Consider the following 24,049-nt stretch of genomic DNA (forward strand, 5'->3'; position numbering starts at 1 on the left):
GCAAACTTCAGGTGAATTTACTAATTTACTCATGATAAACGTTCACAAAAAACATAACAATTATTTTAAGAATTATAGATACAGAACTCCTTTATGCAATTGCGGTGTCAGATTTTAAAATAGCTTTTCTGCGAAAGCACATTTTGCAATATTCTTAGTACATAGCCCGGCCATCACGGCTAGCTATTTTGACACCCACCAAGTTTGGGGCTCACCAAACTCAGAATTACTGTTAGAAAAATTGGATTACCTTTGCTGTTCTTCGTCAGAATGCACTCCCAGGACTTCTATTTCAACAACAAATGTTGTTTTGGTTCCAAATAATCCATAGTTATATTCAAATAGCTCCATTTTGTTTGTGCGTTCAAGACACTATCCGAAGGGTAACGAAGGGTGATGCGCCCGGCACGTATCGTGACAAAAAAAAATTATCGTAAAAAAAGCGATAATATTCCGACCGGGAGTCGTTGTTTTCGTTCAAAGACTGAAAATGTAAACATGGAGTCGTCTCGTGCACGCGCGCCCCAGTCTCATTGTTCTCAGATCGACCATTTACCAAATGCGCTACTGTTTTTCAGCCAGAGACTGCAAAGTCATCATTCAACGTTCTGCCGCCTTCTGAGAGCCTATGGGAGCCTCAGGAAGTGTCACATTACAGCAGAGATACTCTGTTTTGGATAGAGATGGCAAAGAAGGCCAAGAAATGGTCAGACAGGGTACTTCCTGTACAGAATCTTCTCAGGTTTTGGCCTGCCATTTGAGTTCTGTTATACTCACAGACACCATTCAAACAGTTTTAGAAACGTTGGAATGTTTTCTATCCAAAGCTAATAATTATATGCATATTCTAGTTTCTGGGCAGGAGTATTAACCAGATTAAATCGGGTACGTTTTTTATCCGGCCGTGAAAATACTGCCCCCTATCCATAAAAAGTTAATGGACTAAACTCGATTGTCACGCCCTGACCATAGAGAGCCTTTTATTCTCTATGCCGGATAGGTCAGGGTGTGACTAGGGTGGGTTATCTAGGTTGTTTTATGTCTATGTTGGCCTGGTATGGTTACCAATCAGAGGCAGCTGTTAATCGTTGTCTCTGATTGGGGATCATATTTAGGCAGCCATTTCCCCACTGGTTTTTGGTGGGATCTTATTTTGAGTTAGTGCATGCTGCACCTCTTATGTTACGGTTCGTTGTTAATTTCCTTTTTGTTTTGTAAGTTTCACTTAATAAAATATGTGGAACTCGGAGCACGCTGCGCCTTGGTCCGTCTCTCCACACAATCGTGACACCGATATGACGGCTTGGTAGACAATGGAAAGGGGTGGAGACAGATAAATCAAATCAAATTTATTTATATAGCCCTTCGTACATCAGCTGATATCTCAAAGTGCTTTACAGAAACCCAGCCTAAAACCCCAAACAGCAAGCAAAGCATGTGAAAGAAGCACGGTGGCTAGGAAAAACTCCCTATGAAAAACTCCCTAGAAAGGCCAAAAACCTAGGAAGAAACCGAGAGAGGAACCAGGCTATGAGGGGTGGCCAGTCCTCTTCTGGCTGTGCAGGGTGGATATTATAACAGAACATGGTCAAGATGTTAAAATGTTCATAAATGACCAGCATGGTCAAATAATAATAATCATAGTAGTTGTCGAGGGTGCAACAAGCACGTCCGGTGAACAGGTCAGGGTTCCATAGCCGCAGGCAGAACAGTTGAAACTGGAGCAGCAGCACGGCCAGGTGGACTGGGGACAGCAAGGAGTCATCATACCAGGTTGTCCTGAGGCATGGTCCTAGGGCTCAGGTCCTCCGAGAGAAAGACAGAAAGAGAGAATTAGAGAGAGCATATTTAAATTCACACAGGACACCGGATAAGACAAGAGAAATACTCCAGATGTAACAGACTGACCCTAGCCCCCCGACACATAAACTATTGCAGCATAAATACTGGAGGCTGAGACAGGAGGGATCAGAAGACACTGTGGCCCCATCCGATGATACCCCCGGACAGGGCCAAACAGGCAGGATATAACCCCACCCACTTTGCCAAAGCACAGCCCCCACACCACTAGAGGGATGTCTCCAACCACCAACTTACCCTCCTAAGACAAGGCCGAGTATAGCCCACAACAATCTCCGCCATGGCACAACCCAAGGGGGGGGCGCCAACCCAGACAGGAAGACCACGTCAGTGACTCAACCCACTCAAGTGACGCACCCCTCCCATGGACGGCATGGAAGAACACCAGTAAGCCAGTGACTCAGCCCCTGTAAAAGGGTTAGAGGCAGAGAATCCCAGTGGAAAGAGGGGAACCGGCAAGGCAGAGACAGCAAGGGCGGTTCGTTGCTCCAGCCTTTCCGTTCACCTTCACACTCCTGGGCCAGACTATACTTAATCATAGGACCTACTGAAGAGATAAGTCTTCAGTAAAGACTTAAAGGTTGAGACTGAGTCTGCGTCTCTCACATTGGTAGGCAGACCATTCCATAAAAATGGAGCTCTATAGGAGAAAGCCCTACCTCCAGCCGTTTGCTTAGAAATTCTAGGGACAATTAGGAGGCCTGCGTCTTGTGACCGTAGTGTACGTGTAGGTATGTACAGCAGGACCAAATCGGAAAGATGGGTAGGAGCAAGCCCATGTAATGCTTTGTAGGTTAGCAGTAAAAACTTGAAATCAGCCCTTGCCTTAACAGGAAGCCAGTGTAGGGAGGCTAGCACTGGAGTAATATGATCAAATGTTTTGGTTCTAGTCAGGATTCTAGCAGCCGTATTTAGCACTAACTGAAGTTTGTTTAGTGCTTTAGCCGGAAAGTAGAGCATTGCAGTAGTCCAGCCTAGAAGTAACAAAAGCATGGATTAATTTTTCTGCGTCATTTTTGGACAGAAAGTTTCTGATTTTTGCAATGTTACGTAGATGGAAAAAAGCTGTCCTTGAAACAGTCTTGATATGTTCTTCAAAAGAGAGATCAGGGTCCAGAGTAACGCCCAGGTCCTTCACAGTTTTATTTGAGACGACTGTACAACCATCCAGATTAATTGTCAGATTCAACAGAAGATCTCTTTGTTTCTTGGGACCTAGAACAAGCATCTCTGTTTTGTCCGAGTTTAAAAGTAGAAAGTTTGCAGCCATCCACTTCTTTATGTCTGAAACACAGGCTTCTAGCGAGGGCAATTTTGGGGCTTCACCATGTTTCATTGAAATGTACAGCTGTGTGTCGTCCGCATAGCAGTGAAATTTAACATTATGTTTTCGAATGACATCCCCAAGAGGTAAAAGAGGGGAAAAGACAGAATGGGCCCACTACATACATACAGCTGAGAACTATGCTCATGGAAAAGCGAATACTTTGCACATGAATGGCCGCTCATTCGAAAGAATTGCAATGTACATACGTGTGTCTTTGCTGTCTCTCTGTTGAAAACACTTGATCCGTCTGCGGAGTAATTTGACAGAAAGTCTCTGGTTTGTCCACCAGAGATCAAAATCTTTCGTAGTGTAGCTCTGTTATAATGGATACGTCAGACGTACCAATGGTCGTTCGATAGGGAAATGTTCTCCTCTCGTCTTCGGTCGAGTTTCCTAGACTATTTTACATATACAGCTGCAGACTGTGAATGTGCAGTCTTGTAGTTTTCTTAACCATTTCAATGTGTACAGCTGGCGCTGTACGTAGCTGATCTGGTGGAGTCTAACCATTCGTGATGTCCGGTTCAACACCGTCCTCCTGCTTGGTCTATAGAGTGGTAGCCATTTCAATGAGGGGACTCCCATCCTTACGTTTTCTTGACTAATGTACATTTTGTCACGAGTCCTATTTAAGAACTCGGGGGAAAAAGTGACGTTCCCTTCTTTTGTCTTAATGTCTGTGCTCACGTGGGCGTGGCCACTGACTTGGTTAAGACGTCATATGAAAAACAAATCTCTCATTTTGAAGGCTAACGCGATGTTAGCCTTCTCACAAATAGTTTAAAATTCAATCATATAAGTTCCCCAACATTTGGATGGGAATCTGATCACTGAAAAATATACACATTCAGAGATACAGTTATGTTGTTCTACTGTTCTTAGTTACATCACCAATTAGTAATGAATTTGACAGGATTGTTCTTTAAGTACCCACGGACCATTCCAGCTGTTTTGGATTACAGAAATATTGTTTCATTATTCAACCTTTTGATGTTACCGTTTTCGCGGGAGGAATCTCCTTGTAACAAAGAGGTTTCTTCCCCTCAATCCTGCCAAACCCAAAGGCAGAGTTTCTGTACGGTATTTACGACTGGTCATAAAACTGGTGGGGGAGAGAGGGGTGGGGAATCTGACACCTATGATCTTCACCCAACAGGGTAAGTCATGACACCTTGACGACAGCTTTGCACACTCTTGGAATTCTCTCAACCAACTTCATGAGGAATGCTTTTCCACAGTCTTGAAGGAGTGTCCACATATGAAGAGCACTTGTTGGCTGCTTTTCCTTCACTATGCGGTCCAACTCATCCCAAACCATCTCAATTGGGTTGAGGTCGGGTGATTGTGGAAGCCAGGTCATCTGATGCATCACTCCATCACTCTCCTTGGTCAAATAGCCCTTACACAGCCTGGTGGTGTGTTTTGGGTCATTATCCTGTTCAAAATTCTATATTTTTTGCAGGTGCATGGTAACAGTTGAACAAGATAAAGGAAACCGCACACTGCTCTTGATAGTATCACTGATCTTTAATAAGCTTGCGTATCGGCCACACGGCCTTCGTCAGGGTCATGGTCCTGTTGAAAAACAAATTATAGTCCCACTAAGCACAAACCAGATGGGATGGCGTATCGCTGCAGAATGCTGTGGTAGCCATGCTGGTTAAGTGTGCCTTGAGTACTAAATAAATCACGAACAGTATCACCAGCAAAGCACCCCCACAACATCACACCTCCTCCTTCATGGTGGGAACTACACATGAGAAGATCATCCGTTCACCTAATCTGCGTCTCACAAAGACACGGCGGTTGGAACCAAAAATCTCAAATTTGGACTCATCAGACAAAAGGACAGATTTCCCCGATCTTTTGTCCGTTGCTCATGTTTCTTGGCCCAAACAAGTCTCTTCTTCTTATTGGTGTCCTTTAGTAATGGTTTCTTTGCAGCAATTCGACCATGAAGGCCTGATTCACGCAGTCTCCTCTGAACAGTTGATGTTGAGATGTGTTTGTTAAATCTAATAAACTTATTCACTGCAGCAGAGGTAACTCTGGGTCTTCCTTTCTGTGGCGGTCCTCATGAGAGCCAGTTTCATCATAGCTCTTGATGGTTTTTGTGACTGCACTTGAAGAAACATTCAAAGTACTTGAAATTTTCCAGATTGACTGATCTTCTTGTCTTAAAGTAACGATGGACTGTTGTTTCTCTTTGCTTATTTCTGCTGTTTTTGCTATGATATGGACTTGGTCTTTTACCAAATAGGGCTATCTTCTGTCTACCACCCCTACCTTGTCACAACGCAACTGATTGGCTCAAACGCATTAAGAAGGAAAGAAATTCCAGAAATTAACTTTTAACAAGGCACACCTGTTAATTGAAATGCATTCCAGGTGACTACTTCATGAAGCTGGTTGAGAGAATGCCAAGAGTGTGCAAAGCTCTCATCAAGGCAAAGGGTGGCTACTTTGAAGAATCTTAAATATAAAATATATTTTGATTTGTTTAACACTTTTTTTGGTTACTACATGATTCCATATGTGTTATTTCATAGTTTTGATGTATTCACTATTATTCTACAATGTAGTAAAAATAAATAAAACCCTTGAATGAGTAGATGTGTCCAAACTTTTGACTAGTACTGTATGTACTTGTGGAAAACACTGTAACCTCCCACGACAGTTTTTTTTCACCTGCTATGTTATGTTAGTAGAGTGAGAATACAGTGTTTTGAATGAATGGGGCAGGTGTCTAAATGAAGACTTGTGATGCCACAAACTATAAACAATGTAATGAACTTTTGCCATTTGTTATACATCCTTTTACTAACTATAGTAGTGGGTAACAATATAGTGAAGTATTTGTTTCAGATATCTGATCAGCTCGATAAATCTGCAACATCATGATGGCGTTCCAGGTTGTCATTTTTGCAATCATGTAGTGCAGATTACCAGATCTCACAATACCTGGAGAGTGCGTTTAACATCCTAGAAACCACATTAGTATGATATAGCAATCTTAGAAGATGCACTTCAACTCAACTTCAAGAAAGACAAACAGGAACTCTTACTTCTGACATGGTGGACTGGTCTATTGCTCTAAGTGTTTGGTTTCTGTGGTTTGGCCAGGCGGTAGCAGTACTGACTGCAAGCTATCCTGTGGGTCACATGCCGTACGGCTGGCTGACAGAACTACGTACGGTCTACCCCGCCTTCGACAAGGTAAGACGAGGTTGTTTACATTAACTAGTAAGTAAGGCCACTGAGAGTGGCCAGGTACCTCAACCTAATGACTGTTAAAGATTATATTAACATTAATGTGGGTAGCACAGAAATGCCTTGGTATTTACTTACACTGTAAAATTGTAAAACTACGAGGCCAGCTTTGTTGTATTCTTTCAATAAAGTAAAAGTGCATTGATACCACATATTTTCAAGTAAATACCAGGTAAATAGCAATGGAAACAATATTGTAAAATAAAGTGCTATCTTAATGTTTTTATGTAGGAGATGCTTCTCTGGGATGCAGTTTACAATGAGTTGGGCACAGTAGGGGCTGTTTGCAGTGGTGCAGATACTTAGACCAGAATTCAATCAAAGGTGCGTTGTCGACAAGCAAGCTTAATTTGCCATGAATATGATCTCCGCAAATGCCGGGGAAAATTGGCTTTAAAAAAACGCATTGTCGGTAGTGCACTTAACAGCTTTGCAATGCACTTTTGAATGAATCCTGCTTCAGTTCAGTGAATGTATTGTTAGTTTGTGCAAAGTTCAGCAGACTTCAATGCCTAGCTGTCCCCTTAACTCAACTGTCACTGTTCTTTATTGCTCCGTTTATACCAGTGTGACATTACTGAAACTGCAGTAAGTACACCACAGAAATATGATATACATAATTCCACTGCATCATGTATTTTGGGGGAGTCTGGATTCATAGCGGACAGCTAGAATTACTGTGGCTCCCGCTGACATTTCATAATATTTATAGGTAAACAAAGGTGTGCTGAGCAGAGACCAACCTGCTCCAGGAAGTTTAAGGGCTGCTGTTAGGAAAGTTACTGTGTGGTTTACTTGTGCTGAGTCATACTAAGGTAGTTGCCTCTTCAGCCATGATTGAGCACAATATCAGTCCATGTTTTAACAATTCATTTTTAGGGGAGAGTACATTTTGTTGAGACATTGTTCTCATAACAATGTCATCGTTGGTTTTGATGTGGTATTACCTATGTTAACTATAGTTGTGAAGCCTGTTGTTACTGAACTAAACCAAAGTCTCACAATGATTCTAAATGTCATTTGTAAATCAATTCTATGGTTTATGTGAAGATTTAGGTCGGGATTCAATCAAATGCTTGTTGTCGACAAGCGCATTACACTAATTTAAACATGAGCCGATATCCACAACGTGCCATGACTCCGATCTTCGTGAATGTTGAGAAATTGCAACAATGCGCCTTTGATTTAATTCCGGCCTTAGCCTACTAAGTGCATTCACACCTGTCATGTGTGTTTGTTCTTCTTTGCCCTCAGAACAACCCCAGTAACAAACTGACCAACATCAATACCACAATCTCCAAATCCCACATCAAAAAGTTCACATTTGTCTGCTTTGCACTTTCTATTACGGTACGTTCAACCTTGATCTTTTGTGGATGGAAAAGAATGTGCTTGTATTGCTTTTAGGTCTTTAAAAAGCTTGCATTGTTATAACATGAGTGACTTGATGCGGGCCATAATTCTATGATAGTAGGTAGGTTTCTTGATATAAGTTTGTAGTATTGCATTGTGGTTTCAGCTTTCAGAAATATGTTTGATGGAGTAGGGTGAAGTTGCCCCTAGACACTGATCTTGGGTCAGTTTTGCATTTCCCCAACTAATGGTTAAATGGGCCATATGCGATTACTAAATACATTTTTGAAATTTTAAATTAATTATATATCCCCATTGATTCTTGAAGAATATAACTTATCCATGTCAAATGAGCTTTGTTCAACTGTCTTACCCCATCGGAACCCAAAATATTAGCTTGTTTTGCTCCATTGTTTGTAAACTATACAGTGCATTTATAAAGTATTCAGACCCCTTGACTTTTCCCACATTTTGTTATGTTACAGCCTTATTCTAAAATGGATTCAATTGTTTTTTCCCCCTCATTAATCTACACATAATACCCCATAATGACAAAGCAAAAACTGGTTATTAGAAATTTTTGCTAATGTATATAAAAAAAAAATGAAATATCACATTTCCCAGGTAAGTATTCATACCCTTTACACAGGGCTTTGTTGAAGCACCTTTGGCAGCGATTACAGCCTCGAGTCTTCTTGGGTATGATACCACAAGCTTGGCACAACTGGATTTGCGGAGTTTGTCCCATTCTTCTCTGCAGATCCTCTCAAGGTCTGTCAGGTCGGATGGGGAGCATTGCTGCACAGCTATTTTCAGGTCTCTCCAGAGATGTTTGATCGGGTTCAAGTCTGGGCTCTGGCTGGGCCACTCAAGGACATTCAGAGACTTGCCCCGAAGCCTCTCCTGCGTTGTCTTGGCTGTGTGCTTTGGGTCGTTGTCCTGTTGGAAGGTGAACCTTCGCCCCAGTCTAAGGTCCTGAGCGCTCTGGAACAGGTTTTCATCAAGGATCTCTCTCTGTACTTTAGCCCACTTTGAGTTCACCAAAAGGCACCTAAAGACTCTGACCATGAGAAACAATATTCTCCAGTCTGATGAAACCAAGATTTAACTCTTTGGCCTGAATGCCAAGAGTCACGTCTGGAAGAACCCTGGCACCATCCCTACGGTGAAGCATGGTGGTGGCAGCATCATGCTGTGGGGATGTTTTTCAGCGGCAGGGACTGGGAGACTAGTCACGATCGAGGCAAAGATGAACAGAGAAAAGTGCAGAGAGATCCTTAATGAAAACCTGCTTCAGAGCCCTCCGGACCTCAGACTGGGGCAAAGTTTCACCTTCCGACTGAACAATGACCCTAAGCACGTAGCCAAGACAACGCAGGAGTGGCTTCAGTACAAGTCTCAATGTCCTTGAGTGGCCCAGCCAGAGCCCGGACTTGAACCCGATCCAACATCTCTGGAGAGACCTGAAAATAGCTGTGCAGCAATGCTCCCTATCCAATCTGACAGAGCTTGAGAGGATCTGCAGAGAAGAATGGGACAAACTCCCCAAATCCAGTTGTGCCAAGCTTGTAGCGTCATACCCAAGAAGACTCAAGGCTGTAATCACTGCCAAAGGTCCTTCAACACAGTACTGAGTAAAGGGTCTGAGTACTTATGTAAATGTAATATTTTGGGGGGCAGGACCAACTTTGGGAAACCCTGAGTTAGTGCATGGCTCCGTGTATGAATTTAAGAGTGGCTACATTTCTTCAGCCCCATCCCTCATGTTTACCAGTAACAGTGGCAGGGAGACCACTTTGAGGGGTAGCTGATCCTAGATCCGTACAAAGGGGAAACTTCACCCCAGAGTGAGTTTGATTTGCATAGCAGCATATCCTGGATGGAGGAGCTAGAAATTGGCAGTGTCTTTTTCAGATTTTTCCTGTATAAACAATAACACACATAATAAATACAATATAGACATAAATATACACGTTAATATACACTTCAAACTACACATCCATATAGATGTGAATATACACGTTAATATACACAAACTACACATCCATATGGATGTTAATATACACATCAAACTACACATCCATATAGATGTGAATATATACGTTAATATACACGTCAAACTACACATCCATATAGATGTGAATATACACATCAAACCACACATCCATATAGATGTGAATATACACGTTAATATACACAAACTACACATCCATATGGATGTTAATATACACATCAAACTACACATCCATATAGATGTGAATATACATGTTAATATACACGTCAAACTACACATCCATATAGATGTGAATATATACGTTAATATACACATCAAACTACACATCAATATAGATGTGAATATTTACGTTAATATACACATCAAACTACACATCCATATAGATGTGAATATACACGTTAATATACACATCAAACTGCACATCCATATAGATGTGAATATACACGTTAATATACACATCAAACTACACAACCATACACAAAAAGCAAAACCCAATCATGAGGTTATAAGCAGGATGAATTCACAGCCAGATGTGCTGTCTGTACTGAACAGGTCACGCCATGAGATTGAGACCTTCATGAAGCCTTTATAAATCCGGCATACTGTAGATGCCTCACAATCTTTTATAAAGGTTTCATAAAGCCTCAATAAAGTATACTTAGTTTACCAAACAAAGCTCATTGGGTGACCAACGCTTCAGTAGTCAAATCTGCATCATTCACTCAACCATCAGGGGCTGGAGAATGTGCTGTTGTTTAGCCTCTTCAAATATATTTTTCCATAGGAGTAACGTACAGAACCTCATAACACGAAAAACGGTGTTTTCCATCAGCAAGGTTAACCACTGAGTTAGCATGTTCTTATTATTTATGTCGACAGTTTTCTGTGAAGGTGAGTGGGTAATACAGTTATATAAACTGTTTACAAGGTGACACAACAGACCTTAGGAGATACTTATTTTCTTGTTTATTATTCAATGTACCTTCATGCGGTCCAGGGAAGCGTTTATCAGAATATATTCAAACATGCCTTTTTACTTAAAATAGAATCCTAAATAGTAATAATATCTTCACTGTCCTACTATGATTGTTTATCAAAAGTGCTTGAGCAATGGAAGCAATATAGTTCCCATTCTATCTGCAAGTGATTCATCTTTAGATTAGGGTTAGTTTGTGTGGAAGTCGATTCAGAGTTGAGATTAATAAGCCCCTTACACACAACACATTTGGTACAACGGTTGTGATACAACAAAAATAATCACACAAGCATTGTGGAGGCACCTCAAACGTTTTGTGTAAATATTTTATGGAGACAAACTCAGTTGTAACACAAAACATATCTGTTGTATCACAACCATTGTGTCAAATGTGTTGTGCGTCAGTTGTACAACCTAAGTGGGTACAGGGCCATAGAGCGGCTGGATATCTGTCACATATCCAGTTTTCACCATTACTAATGCACTTTGGTTGGATTATGACATATAGTGACAGTAGTCTATACCTTTTCTAGTACAGCAGAGTGGCTTTACCCTGCGAGGGGTGGAGTTGGGGCAGGCTTGTGTTCAAGCCAAGCAATAACACACCTGATTCATGAAGCCTTGATTGAAGACTAGGACTAGATGATTATTTGAATCTGGTGTGTTGCTGCTTGTCTGGAGCAAAAGCCTGCACCTACCCCGGCCCTTGCAGGGTAAGCTTGCCCATTCCTTCATTATGGCAGACAGCAGGTGAAATGGTTGAGTTTCACAATTTTAGTTGATAAGGAGGGAAGATAAGCTATATTTGATATTTCCAAAACATTCATTCTCATTGTGATGATCAATTTAACACATTGAATATAGACTAGAGTTCATCTGACATTCCCATATGACAGACCCAAGGGAAGGTTAGTTGGAGAAAAGCTGAGAGCGTTGGGATCGTTTTGTGTCAAGGATGCATGATAAGCCCTCCTGTGGTATCCTCAGCCTTGTTGTTGTGCTGTATACTTTCCCTGTGGAGACCCTTCTTAATAATTCAACTTTCATAAGAGGTCATATGATATGGCTTACTGACTAGAGGAAAATTAGGATAACTTTTTTTATTTAACTAGGCAAGTCAGTTAACCTCTATGGGCTATGTGGGACGCAAGCGTCCCACCCCTGGTACACCCAATCAACAACAGGTGAAATATCAAGAGCGCCAAATTTGAAAACAATTAAATGTCATAATTCAAATTTCTCAAACATACAACTATCTTACACCCTTTGAAAGATAAACATCTCCTTAATCTAACCACGTTGTCCGATTTCAAAAAGGCTTTACGGCAAAAGCATAAAGTTAGATTATGTTAGGAGAGTACATTGACAATAGCTGTGTGTAATGTTTTGTCAATTCAAAGACAGGCGTCACCAAAAGCAGAAAACCAGCTAAAATGATGCACTAACCTTTGACAATCTCCATCAGATAACACTCCTAGGACATTATGTCAGACAATGCATGCATTTTTTGTTCTATCAAGTTCATATTTATATCCAAAAACAGCGTTTTACTATGGCGTTGATGTTGAGGAAATCGTTTCCCTCCAATAACCGCCAGTCAAGCAGCACAACAAATTAAATAATTACTATTCGAAAACATTGGTAAAATATTATATTGTCATTCAAAGAATTATAGATTTACATCTCTTGAACGCAACCGGATTGCCAGATTTAAAAATAACCTTACTGGGAAATCACACTTTGCAATAATCTGAGCACTGCGCCCAGAAAAATACGCTTTGCGATACAGACTAACCGCACCGTTGTTGAAGAGAGATCTAAAATCGAAAATACTATGTAAATAATCCATTACCTTTGATTCTCTTCATCAGATGTCACTTCCAGGAATCCCAGGTCCATAACAAATGTAGTTTTGTTCGAAAAAGCTCATAATTTATGTCCAAAAAGCTCCGTGTTGTTAGCACATGATCTATGCCAGCCGGACTTCTCGTCATGAACGAGGGGGAAAAAAATATTTACGTTCGTTCAAACATGTCAAACGTTGTATAGCATAAATCATTAGTGCCTTTTTTAACCAGAACATGAATAATATTCAAGGCGGACGATTGCATTCTCGAGAGTACCCAACATGAACTCGCGCGCCAGAGTCTAATCGGCCACCACCGTTCCAAGGCTCTTGTTTGTTCAGTTCTCACAGTAGAAGACTCAAACCACTTTCTAAAGACTGGTGACATCCAGTGGAAGCCATAGGAAGTGCTCAAAGATTAATAAGCCCCTGTGTGTTTCAATGGCATAGGTTTAAAGGTAATTCAACACATCAGGGATCCACTTCCTGTCAGAATTTGTCTCAGGGTTTTGACTGCCATATGAGTTCTGTTATACTTACAGACACCATTCAAACAGTTTTAGAAAATTCAGAGTGTTTTCTATCCAAACCTGAACAATAATATGCATATTCTAGCTTCTGAGTTGGTGTAGGAGGCAGTTAAAAATGGGCACATATTTTTTTCAAAATTCTCAATACTGCCCCCTAGCCCCAACACATTCTTATTTACTATGACGGCCTACCAGAAGGCAAAAGGCCTGCGGGGACGGGGGCTGGGATTAAAAATTAAAAATAAATTACAAATATAGGGCAAAACACACATCACGACAACACTACATAAAGAGAGAGCCAAGACAACAACATAGCATGGTAGCAACACAACATGACAACAACATGGTAGCAACAGAACATGGCAGCAGAACATCATGGTAGCAGCACAAAACATGGTACAAACATTATTGTGCACAGAATGAAGAGATGGCGATAAAACGGTCCAGTTTAAGTGTTTTTTTCCAGCTTGTTCCAGTCGCTAGCTGCAGCGAACTGAAAAGAGGAGTGACCCAGGGATGTGTGTGCTTTGGGGACCTTTAACAGAATGTGACTGGCAGAACGGGTGTTGTATGTGGAGGATGAGGGCAGCAGTAGATATCACAGATAGGGGGGAGTGAGGCCTAAGAGGGTTTTATAAATAAGCATCAATCTTGCGACGTGTATACAGAGATGACCAGTTTACAGAGTAGTATAGAGTGCAGTGATGTGTCCTATAAGGAGCATTGGTGGCAAATCTGATGGCCGAATGGTAAAGAACATCTAGCCGCTCAAGAGCACCCTTAACTGCCTATCTATAAATAACGTCTCCGTAATCTAGCATGGGTAGGATGATCATCTGAATCAGGGTTTAGTTTGGCAGCTGTGGTGAAAGAGGAGCAATTTACGATAGTCTAGATTCAACCTTAGCCTGCAGCTTTGATATGTGCTGAGAGAAGGACAGTGTACCGTCTAGCTAACTTTTTCAGGAGGCAGATTCCTTGTAGAAAATCCCAGCTAGCTAGCTAACGTAGCTAGCAATTCTCTGACCGTCTTTTCCACGTGGAAAAGAATGTTGTTAGCTAGCTATATATTTTCAGTGTCTGCGAATGGTCCTTTACGACGTCCAAACAAAGTTGTCATGTGGCTGTTGTCCTCCTCAGAATCCCCAAAATACATCTTCTCTGCATAGATGGAGGGGGCTTCAAAGGCCTCTGCATTTGGGTGGAGGGGCTGTGATACTCTCCTGCCATTGTTAGGCTCAAGAGTTTTCACACCTCTCACTTCAGTGCGAATTTCAGTCAGATTCTTTCCTAGCAGCTTGGTAGCTTAGTAGCCTTATTTATTAAGCTTTATATAACAAAATTACAGAGAGAATTATTCTTTTACTTTTTGGCTTCAGAAAGTAGGTTCAGACTGAACATTACTCACAGCGTTTTGTGTTGGATGGTATTTCCAGGTTCCACTGTGTTTCTTCTGCAGGTACTGCTATAGAACTGCTATTTGTCATACAGTGGTTTTAGCATTACATCTCTGTTGTTTGTGATATCGTCATCAATGTTGTGTTCATGCATATTATTGTTTAAAGTAAAAAAAGGATCTCATGTTGTACCTAGGCTGTTGACATATCAAACACTCTAGTTCCCCAAAGCCCCCTACTTTCAGGCCTCTTGTTTTAAGGAGAGCCTCGACAAGTCTCGACTCGTGTCTGTGACCCACACAGGTGGAGAACGTTTTTGCAATTCCAATGGTGTGTATTTTCCATCCCAGGTCATTGCTGTCTACACTCATAGAATTAGTGGTGACTTGCCTCCCGAGTGGCGCAGCGGTCTAAGGCACTGCATTGCAGTGCTAGCGGTGTCACTACAGATCCGAGTTCGATACCGGGCTGTGTCGCAGCCGGGCGCGACTGGGAGCCCCATGAGGTGGCATACAATTGGCCCAGCCCAGCATCATCCAGGTTAGGGGAGGGTTTGTCCTTGTCCCGTCGCGCTCTAGCGACTCCTGTGGCAGGCCGGGCGCATGCACACTGACACGGTTGCCAGGTGTATGGTGTTTCCTCCGACACATAGGTGCGGCTGGCTTCCGGGTTAAGCGAGCAGTGTATTAAGAAGCAGTGAGGCTTGGCAGGATCGTGTTTCAGAGGACACGATGTTAGTATTATATTAGAATATGTAATATGCATAAACATTCAAGGAACATTTTCATTTGCAGTGTACAAACTGACATTTACACACACTAACGGGTGACCAAAAATAACTATCTGAAAGCCACAACTCCAATAAGCCACACCTTCAATCTGATAAGAGTGCCACCTCTACAATATATTATTAGAAACGTTCAAAATTGAACCCCTACCATCACAAAAAGGTTCCGGTTCGAACCCGAACCCTCAATGAACCTATTTTCTACACAATTGGCTGGAAAGCCTCAATGCTTCAGGAAGCTTAGTTTCCCATCACTAATTAAAATGTGTCTGTTATCCGTCCACTGTGTCTGCATTGTGACCAGATTTCCTGGTCCCTTCTTTTATGCAAATTGTTTCACAGCTTTTCTTTCAAAATAATATGATTATTTTTAAATTGTAAGACACATATTGATGAAATCAGACAATGGTTCCACCTGTCAATGATTTTACAGGGTGGAGTAATGATGATTTAAATGGTTTCTCTGTCCAGATCTGTCTACACTTGTAAGGTATCCAGACACAATGTGTGTCTAACTACTTTCGGAGCTGGGCAGGATGATCTGATCACAGTGTGTCTTTTGACTGTCTACACAATCAGAATGTGGACAAGATCATGACAAAGGATGCAAGTTAGAACCAAGTATAAAGAGGGCTTTTGTAAACAAAGTGTTGTCAGAGTGATGAACTGCTGACTCCATTTTAGGCGTTGTGGTCTAAGTAATGGAGGGCTATCTTTCCAGATCAGTTTGTACCACCCTCATTCTCTGTGGTCAAGGTAATGACAAGGTGCCTCAAACAAACCGTTGCCCTAGATATGGTATGTGCACGATGCTAGCATTCAGACCCCTTCCCCTTTTCCACTTTTTGTTACATTACAGCCTTATTCTAGAATGTATTAAATAACTTTTTCCCCTCATCAATCTACACACAATACCCCATAATGACAAAGCGAAAACAGGTTTTTACTACATTTTGAAAATGTATTAAAAAATAAAAACAGAAATACATTACTTACATAAGTATTCAGGCCCTTTGCTATGAGACCCGAAATTGAGCTCTGGTGCATTCTGTTTCCATTGATCATCCTTGAAATGTTTCTACAACTTGGAGTCCACCTGTAGTAAATTAAATTGATTGGACATGATCTGGAAAGGCACACACCTGTCTATATAAGGTCCCACTTTTGACAGTGCATGTCAGAGCACAATCTGGGGAAGGGTACCAAAACATTTAAGTTTTTTATTTTTAATAGATTTTCAAACATTTCTAAAAACCTGTTTTTACTTTGTCATTATGGGGCATTGTGTGTAGATTGATGAGGGGGAAAAAACAATTTAATAAATTTTAGAATAAGGTTGTAACGTAACAAAATGTGGAAAAGGTCAAGGGGTCTGAATACTTTCCGAATGCACTGTACAAATGCAACAAGGTCCATTCATGTGTCGCTAGCAAGCACATTTCCTTCCCCAAATCCTAACCTTACCTTCACAACAAAACCATGGAACTGACCATTGATCAGTGTTTAGGCCAGAGTAATTTAACCCTAATCCTAACCCCCTGTGGCTTCAGACAGTGTTAACCCTGTGTTTGGTTTTGGCTGTCCAGCTATGCTTTTTGGTGTTCTGGACGCCTCACATCTCAGAGAGGATCCTAGTAGACATCATTGGTGTGGACCATGCCTTTGCAGAGCTCTGTGTCCCTCCACTGCTAATCTTCTCCTTCTTCCCTGTTCCAGGTAAGATCCAAGTAGGGAATCAGTGGAAATGGAATGTTTGAATTTATCACTAACGTAATGTCAACAGGAATGTATTTTTTTGTTGTTGTCGACCCTAACATTAAAGGTAGACTCATCCTACACAGGAGGGAAACTTCCTGCTTATAGATGTCAAAAACAACTAATTTATACATGAAAAAAAATGTCTTTATTTTACCATGACAGTGACCATCCGGGCTCACCTGACAGGCTGGCTCATGACTTTGAAGAAGACCTTCGTCCTTGCTCCCAGCTCTGTCCTGCGCATCATCGTACTGATCACCAGTCTCATTGTACTCCCTTACATGGGGTAAGTGAAGTGGACACTTCTGCTTTCACGGGTCTCACAAGTGTTCACTTCACTACTTGCCAATCTCTTGAGCATGGAGCTAGTGTCATTAGAATGATTTGAAAACCTCAATGCTGGGAGTGTGCACTCAATATCTCAGAACAAGTGTTCAACTTATCATTCACTAGGCTCAAAATTGGCCACTTCACCTTTGATTATTTTTTATCTTAAGTGTATCTTTATCTTAAGTGTTCACTTCGTCAGTCACTAGTTTCAAATCTGTCCATTTTACCACCACTCAGTCCTGTTGTTTTCTTCTATTGGGAGAAGTGTTCACTTCACTACTCACTTTTTAAAATGTAAACTTTTTGTGCCAGTTTATCAGATACCGACTAAGCCTAGGCCAGAAGTAAAAAAAATGTTTGATGGAGATTCTTCCATTGAGCTTGTTTTTTTTGTGGTTCTTTGTGGCTCAGTTGTTAGAGCATGGCGCTTGCAACACCATGATCATGGATTTGCTTCCCACTGGGGTCACCCATATAAAAATTGTATGCATGCATGACTAAGTCGCTTTGGATAAAAGTGTCTGCTGAATGACATACATTTGTGGCCTAATATATTGGCACCCTTGCGCTTTTCTTAAATAATTCACAATTTCTTCTGGAAATTGAAAATACATTTTAGTCTCCACACCATGTTATTGGATTTTCAACATTGCAGAACCAATTTTATTTTACAGCTTCCCCGCCTTGAATCCTCACCTTAATAACAATTAGTGGGGAAAATGCCAAACTGACCCAAGATCAGTGTTTAGGGGCGACTTCACCCTACACCAATCCGAGGCACCATTGCAATCATTGGCGCCACTTCCTGGACGTGAAGTGTTTTTGTGCAGACACGTGGGAAGGTTGTGGAAAAATGCATTGTACATCCGTGTGTGAACTAAGCACTAGTCTATAAAGTCACCAATCTACTTTTTGTCACGCTTCAGTGGACCTCATAACTTTGTGAAACAGTGGGACTATGTCCCAAATGGCACAGTAATCCTTACATAGAGCACTACTTTTGACCAAGGCCCATAGAGCTTTAGTCAAAACTTGTGCACTATACTGTATAGGAAATATGGTGCCATTTGGGACAAAGTAATCCTTACACAGAGCACTACTTTTGACCAAGGCCCATAGAGCTCTAGTCAAAACTAGTGCAGTATATAGGAAATATGGTGCCATTTGGGACAAAATGTGGGTCAGTACAAAATAACTGCTGCATTGAAAGTGACCATGAGTTAGTTAACTATTTTGTGGAAAAAAATACAGTATAACTTTGCTTACATGAGGTTATCTGACGGTCTTTACGGGATGCGTCATTCAAGCATTTAGTTTATTTTCAGTAATACATATAGTAATACACAAGAAGTGCGAAATAGCCTCATGCTGGCTAACTGAAGGTGTATGAAAAGAGTGAGTGTGTGTGAGATGGCGGAGATGCAGTGGTGTAAAGTACATAAGTAAAAATACTTTCAAGTTCTATTTGTAGTTTTTTGGGTATCTGTATTTTACTATTTATATTTTTGACAATTTTTACTTTTACTTCACTACATTCCTTATGAAAATATTGCACTTTTTGCTCAATACATTTTCCTTCACACCCAAAAGTACTTGTTACATTTTGAATGCTTAGCAGGACAGGAAAATAGTCAAATTCACGCACTTATCAACTGAACATCCCTGGTCATCCATACTGCCTCTGATCTGGCGGACTCACTAAACACATGATTAGTTTGTAAATTATATCTGAATGTTGGAGTGTGCCCCTGGCTTTCCGTACATTTTTAAAACAAGAAAATGGTGCCGCCTGGTTTTCTTAATATAAGGAATTTTAAATGATTTATACTTTTACTTTTGATACTTAAGTATATTTTAGCAATTACATTTACTTTTGATACTTAAGTACATTTTAAACCAAATACTTTTAGACTTTTACTCAAGTAGTATTTTACTGGGTGACTTTTACTTTTACTTGAGTCATTTTCTATTAAGGTATCTTTACTTTTACTCAAGTATGACAGTTGGGTACTTTTTCCACCACTGTGTAGGAGATGCACCAAGTTAACAGTAGTAGTGTGTCAATTTTCACAGCAACCAGAAGTGTTGAAGCATGAGGCTAAACTTCTCCTCTGTTTTGGTCCCGTAGCTACCATGTTGTAGCAGCATGAAGCTGTGTGCGCACATGTCCTTGGCTTACATTGTAAGATGTGTATTTCAGGGTGCATGGAGCCAGTCTGGGAGTTGGGTCTCTCCTTGCCGGATTCCTTGGAGAGTCGATAATGGTGGCAATAGCTGCCTGCTATGTCTATCGAAAACAGGTAAGGTACACAGCATAAACCACATGCCGATCTGGGGCCTAATTTATAACACATTCTTGATAGTATTTGATAGTAAATTGTGTGTTTAACGATATCCATAGCACCAATCTGATTTATAAAAATATGCCATTTATATAGATTGTGCATGAAAATGTGGGATTTATAAATGAAACATGCTTATTTGTGACTAACACTTTATGGGTGTTTACAATACTTAAACCACATTTTTGCATATTTTAAGAAATTATCGTATGCAGAAATCTACTATAAAAACTTAAGAACTTTTTAGAAATGAGCCCCTGATCCGCTAATGTTGCACCATGAATGAATCTGGATCAGGGGCTCATTTCTAAAATGTTCTTACATTTTTATAGTAGATTTCTGCATAAACTTACCAGCAAATGGCTACTTTTGCGATTCACTTGCAGTAAACCGTGGGAACCCAATCTGATTCAGGACTCCACATAGACCCTAAATGCAGATGTTTCATAACGATAATACAAATATTTGCGCATTAGTCATCAAACCTGGAAAAGGCAATGGCATTGGAAATATTACTGTAATGCGATGCTACTGGCGGCAGGGAAGTCAGGCGCAGGAGAGCGGAAACTGATTTACAACGGTTGTGTTTAATAACCATAAACCACCGTCAACCGAATAATACAATCAATGGGTCAAACAAAACCCGGTACATAGCAGCATACCATGCACAAGCACTACAACAAACAATTACGGACAAAGACATGGGGGGGAACAGAGGGTTAAATACACAACATGTAATTGATGGAATTGGAACCAGGTGTGATGGAAGACAAGACAAAACCAATGGAAAATGAAAAGTGGATCGGCGATGGCTAGAAGGTTGGTGACGTCGACGGTCTAACGAACAAGGAGAGGGACCAACTTCGGCAGAAGTCGTGACAGTACCCCGCCCTTGACGCGTGGCTCCAGCAGCGCGTCGACACCGGCCTCGGGGACGACCCGGAGGGCGGAGACGGTGGAACTCCTGCAGCATTGAAGGGTCCAAAACGTCCTCGACCCGAACCCAGCACCTTTCCTCCGGACCGTACCCCTCCCACTCCACGAGATACTGAAGGCCCCTCGCCCGACACCTCAAATCCAGTATGGAGCGAACGGAGTACACCGGGGCCCACCCGATGTCCAGAGGGGGCGGTGGAACCTCCCGCACCTCAGACTCCTGGAGCAGGCCAGCCACCACCGGCCTGAGGAGAGAAACATGGAACGAGAGGTTAATACGGTAATTGGGTGGAAGCTGTAACCTATAACAAACCTTGTTCACTCTCTTCAGGACTTTCAATGGCCCCACAAACCGTGGACCCAGCTTCCGGCAGGGCAGGCGGAGGTGCAGGTTTCGGGTCGAGAGCCAGACCCGGTCCCCCGGTGCGAACACCGTGGTCTCACTGCGGTGGCGATCTGCGTTCTTCTTTTGGCGTGTCACGGCCTGCTGAAGGTGGACATGAACGGCTTCCCATGTCTCCTCCGCGCACCTGAACCAGTCGTCCACCACGGTCTGACTCTGATGCCAAGGCGCCAGAACCAGCTGGTACCCCAGTACGCACTGGAAGGGAGAGAGGTTAGTGGCGGAGCGAGTTCTGTGCCATCTCGGCCCAGGGTACAAACGCCGCCCACTCCCCCGGCCGGTCCTGGCAATAGGACCGCAGAAACCTACCCACATCCTGGTTCACTCTCTCCACCTGCCCATTACTCTCGGGGTGAAACCCTGAAGTAAGGCTGATCGAGACCCCCAGACGTTCCATGAACACCTTCGAGACCCTAGACGTGAACTGGGGAAACCGATCAGACACTATATCCTCAGGCACCCCGTAGTGCCGGAAGACGTGTAAACAAGGCGTCTGCAGTCTGTAGGGGCGTAGGGAGACCGGGCAGAGGGAGGAGACGGCAGGACTTAGAGAAACGATCCACAACGACCAGGATCGCGGTGTTACCCTGTGAGAGTGGAAGATCAGTCAGAAAATCCACCGACAGGTGCGACCAAGGCCGCTGTGGAACGGGTAAGGGGTGTAGCTTACCTCTGGGCAGGTGCCTAGGAGCCTTACACTGGGCGCACACTGAGCAGGAGGAAACATAAACCCTCACGTCCTTAGCCAAGGTAGGCCACCAGTACCTCCTGCTCAAACAACGCATTGTCCGACCGATCCCAGGATGACCAGAGGAGGGTGACGTGTGGGCCCAATAGATCAACCGGTCACGAACAGCAGACGGGACGTACAGATGCCCAGCGGGACACTGGACGGGAACGGGCTCTGCGCGTAATGCCTGCTTAATGTCTGCGTCCAGCTCCTACACTACCGGCGCCACCAGGCAGGAGGCGGGGAGTATGGGAGTGGGATCCATGGGCCGCTCCTCTGTGTCATACAGCTGGGATAATGCGTCTGCCTTTACGTTCTGGGAGCCTGGTCTGTAGAAAAGGGTAAACACAAAACGGGTCAAAAACATGGCCCACCTTGCCTGGCAAGGGTTCAATCTCCTCGCTGCCTGGATGTACTCCAGATTGCGGTGGTCAGTCCAGATGAGAAAAGGGTGTCTAGCCTCCTCAAGCCAATGTCTCCACACCTTCAAGGTCTTGCGACAGCCAACAGCTCCCGGTCCCCCACGTCATAGTTTCGCTCCGCCGGGCTGAGCTTCTTCGAGACGAAGGCACAGGGGCGGAGCTTCGGTGGCGTACCCAAGCGCTGAGAGAGCACAGCTCCTATCCCAGCCTCGGACGCGTCCACCTCCACTATGGATGCCAAAGAGGGATCCGGATGGGCCAGCACGGGAGCCGAGGTAAACAGAGCCCTCAGATGACTAAAAGCCCTGTTCGCCTCAGCCGACCACTGCAAACGCACCGGGCCCCCCTTCAGCAGTGAGGTAATGGGAGCCGCTTCCTGACCAAAACCACGGATATACTCCGGTAGCAGTTGGCAAACCCTAAGAACCGCTGCACCTCCTTTACCGTGGTGGGAGTCGGCCAGTTACGCACAGCTGAAATGCGGGCACTCTCCATCTCCACCCCTGAGGTGGAAATGCGATACCCTAGGAAGGAGACGGATTGCTGGAAAAACAAGCATTTCTCAGCCTCTACGTATAGGTCATGCTCCAACAGTCGACCAAGCACCCTGCGCACCAGGGACACATGCTTGGCGTGTGTAGCAGAGTATATCAGAATGTCATCAATATACACCACTACACCCTGCCCGTGCAGGTCCATGAAAATCTTGTCTACAAAGGCTTGGAAGACTGATGGTGCATTCATGAATCCGTACGGCATGACGAGGTATTCATAGTGCCCTGAGGTGGTACTGAAAGCCGTCTTCCACTCGTCTCCCTCTCGGATACGCACCAGATTGTAAGCGCTCCTGACATCTAGTTTGGTGAAGAAGCGCGCCTCGTGCGTTGACTCAATTGCTGTGGCTATGAGTGGTAGCGGGTAACTATACCTCACAGTGATCTGGTTCAGACCCTGATAGTCAATACACGGGCGCTGACCTCCCTCCTTCTTCTTCACAAAAAATAAACTTGAGGAGACGGGTGAAGTGGAGGACCAAATGTACCCTTGACGCAGGGATTTGGAGACATATGTTTCCATAGCCTCCATCTCCGCCTGTGAGAGGGGATACACGTGACTCCTGGGAAGTGCAGCGTCTACCAGGAGATTTATCGCACAATCGCCCCATCGATGGGGTGGTAATTGAGTCGCCTTCTTTTTAGAGAAGGCGAGAGCCAAATCGACATATTCAGGGGGAATGCGCACGGTGGTGTCATGACGTTGCCCTCTTGGTTTTCTATGCACCATCCTACCTCCCGCTACCCAGGCTGCTGTGGTCAGAAGGCGGTCGTAAATTCCAAAGGGAATGTCCTGCTTCACAGGCCACAGTTTTGAGACAGAGTGGGTTTTGTATAGAGAACAAAGGATTCTTCCACTTCACAGGATTGGAGAACCGAACGACATTTATGTTCTGGAGAAGGTATAAAAGATCGGTGAAGAATCCAGCTACGAACTGGTCCGTTTGGTACAATTTTGTGAAACTCATGAGAGAAAATACGTACATATTACGATGATACTGTTTATATAATTGCCTCAGCTATGGGACTTACATCTAAATGGCTGTATACAATTAATGAATAAGGATAAAGCTATTTGGAAGATGTTGAGATGCTATGTACTGATGTTAATGTGAGAGAATTGTATTTCTGTTCAAAGCTTTACTAAGTCATCGGCACGCCCCCAGGGACACAGACAGGACAAGGCGTCATGTGACAGCCTTTTCTACGTTCAG

At 43.0% G+C, this 24,049-nt stretch overlaps 1 protein-coding gene across 3 annotated transcripts in view; it reads left to right on the plus strand.

The window, feature by feature from the left end:
* The window catches only part of ankhb (ANKH inorganic pyrophosphate transport regulator b), a 78,560-nt gene that overhangs the window by 51,583 nt on the left and 2,928 nt on the right, over nucleotides 1-24,049 (plus strand). For 2 of the 3 annotated variants that reach the window (XM_014139085.3, XM_082960643.1), the window contains 5 exons: nucleotides 6,311-6,403; nucleotides 7,712-7,807; nucleotides 16,947-17,076; nucleotides 17,281-17,404; nucleotides 19,649-19,748. In XM_014139085.3, coding sequence (XP_013994560.1) covers nucleotides 6,311-6,403; nucleotides 7,712-7,807; nucleotides 16,947-17,076; nucleotides 17,281-17,404; nucleotides 19,649-19,748 — 543 coding nt within the window. The remainder of the gene's footprint in view (nucleotides 1-6,310; nucleotides 6,404-7,711; nucleotides 7,808-16,946; nucleotides 17,077-17,280; nucleotides 17,405-19,648; nucleotides 19,749-24,049) is intronic. The other variant, NM_001140633.2, reaches the window with a different exon arrangement.

The sequence above is a fragment of the Salmo salar genome, chromosome 14, assembly GCF_965601325.2.
Source record: "Salmo salar chromosome 14, fSalSal1, whole genome shotgun sequence".
NCBI classification, from domain to species: Eukaryota; Metazoa; Chordata; class Actinopteri; order Salmoniformes; family Salmonidae; genus Salmo; species Salmo salar.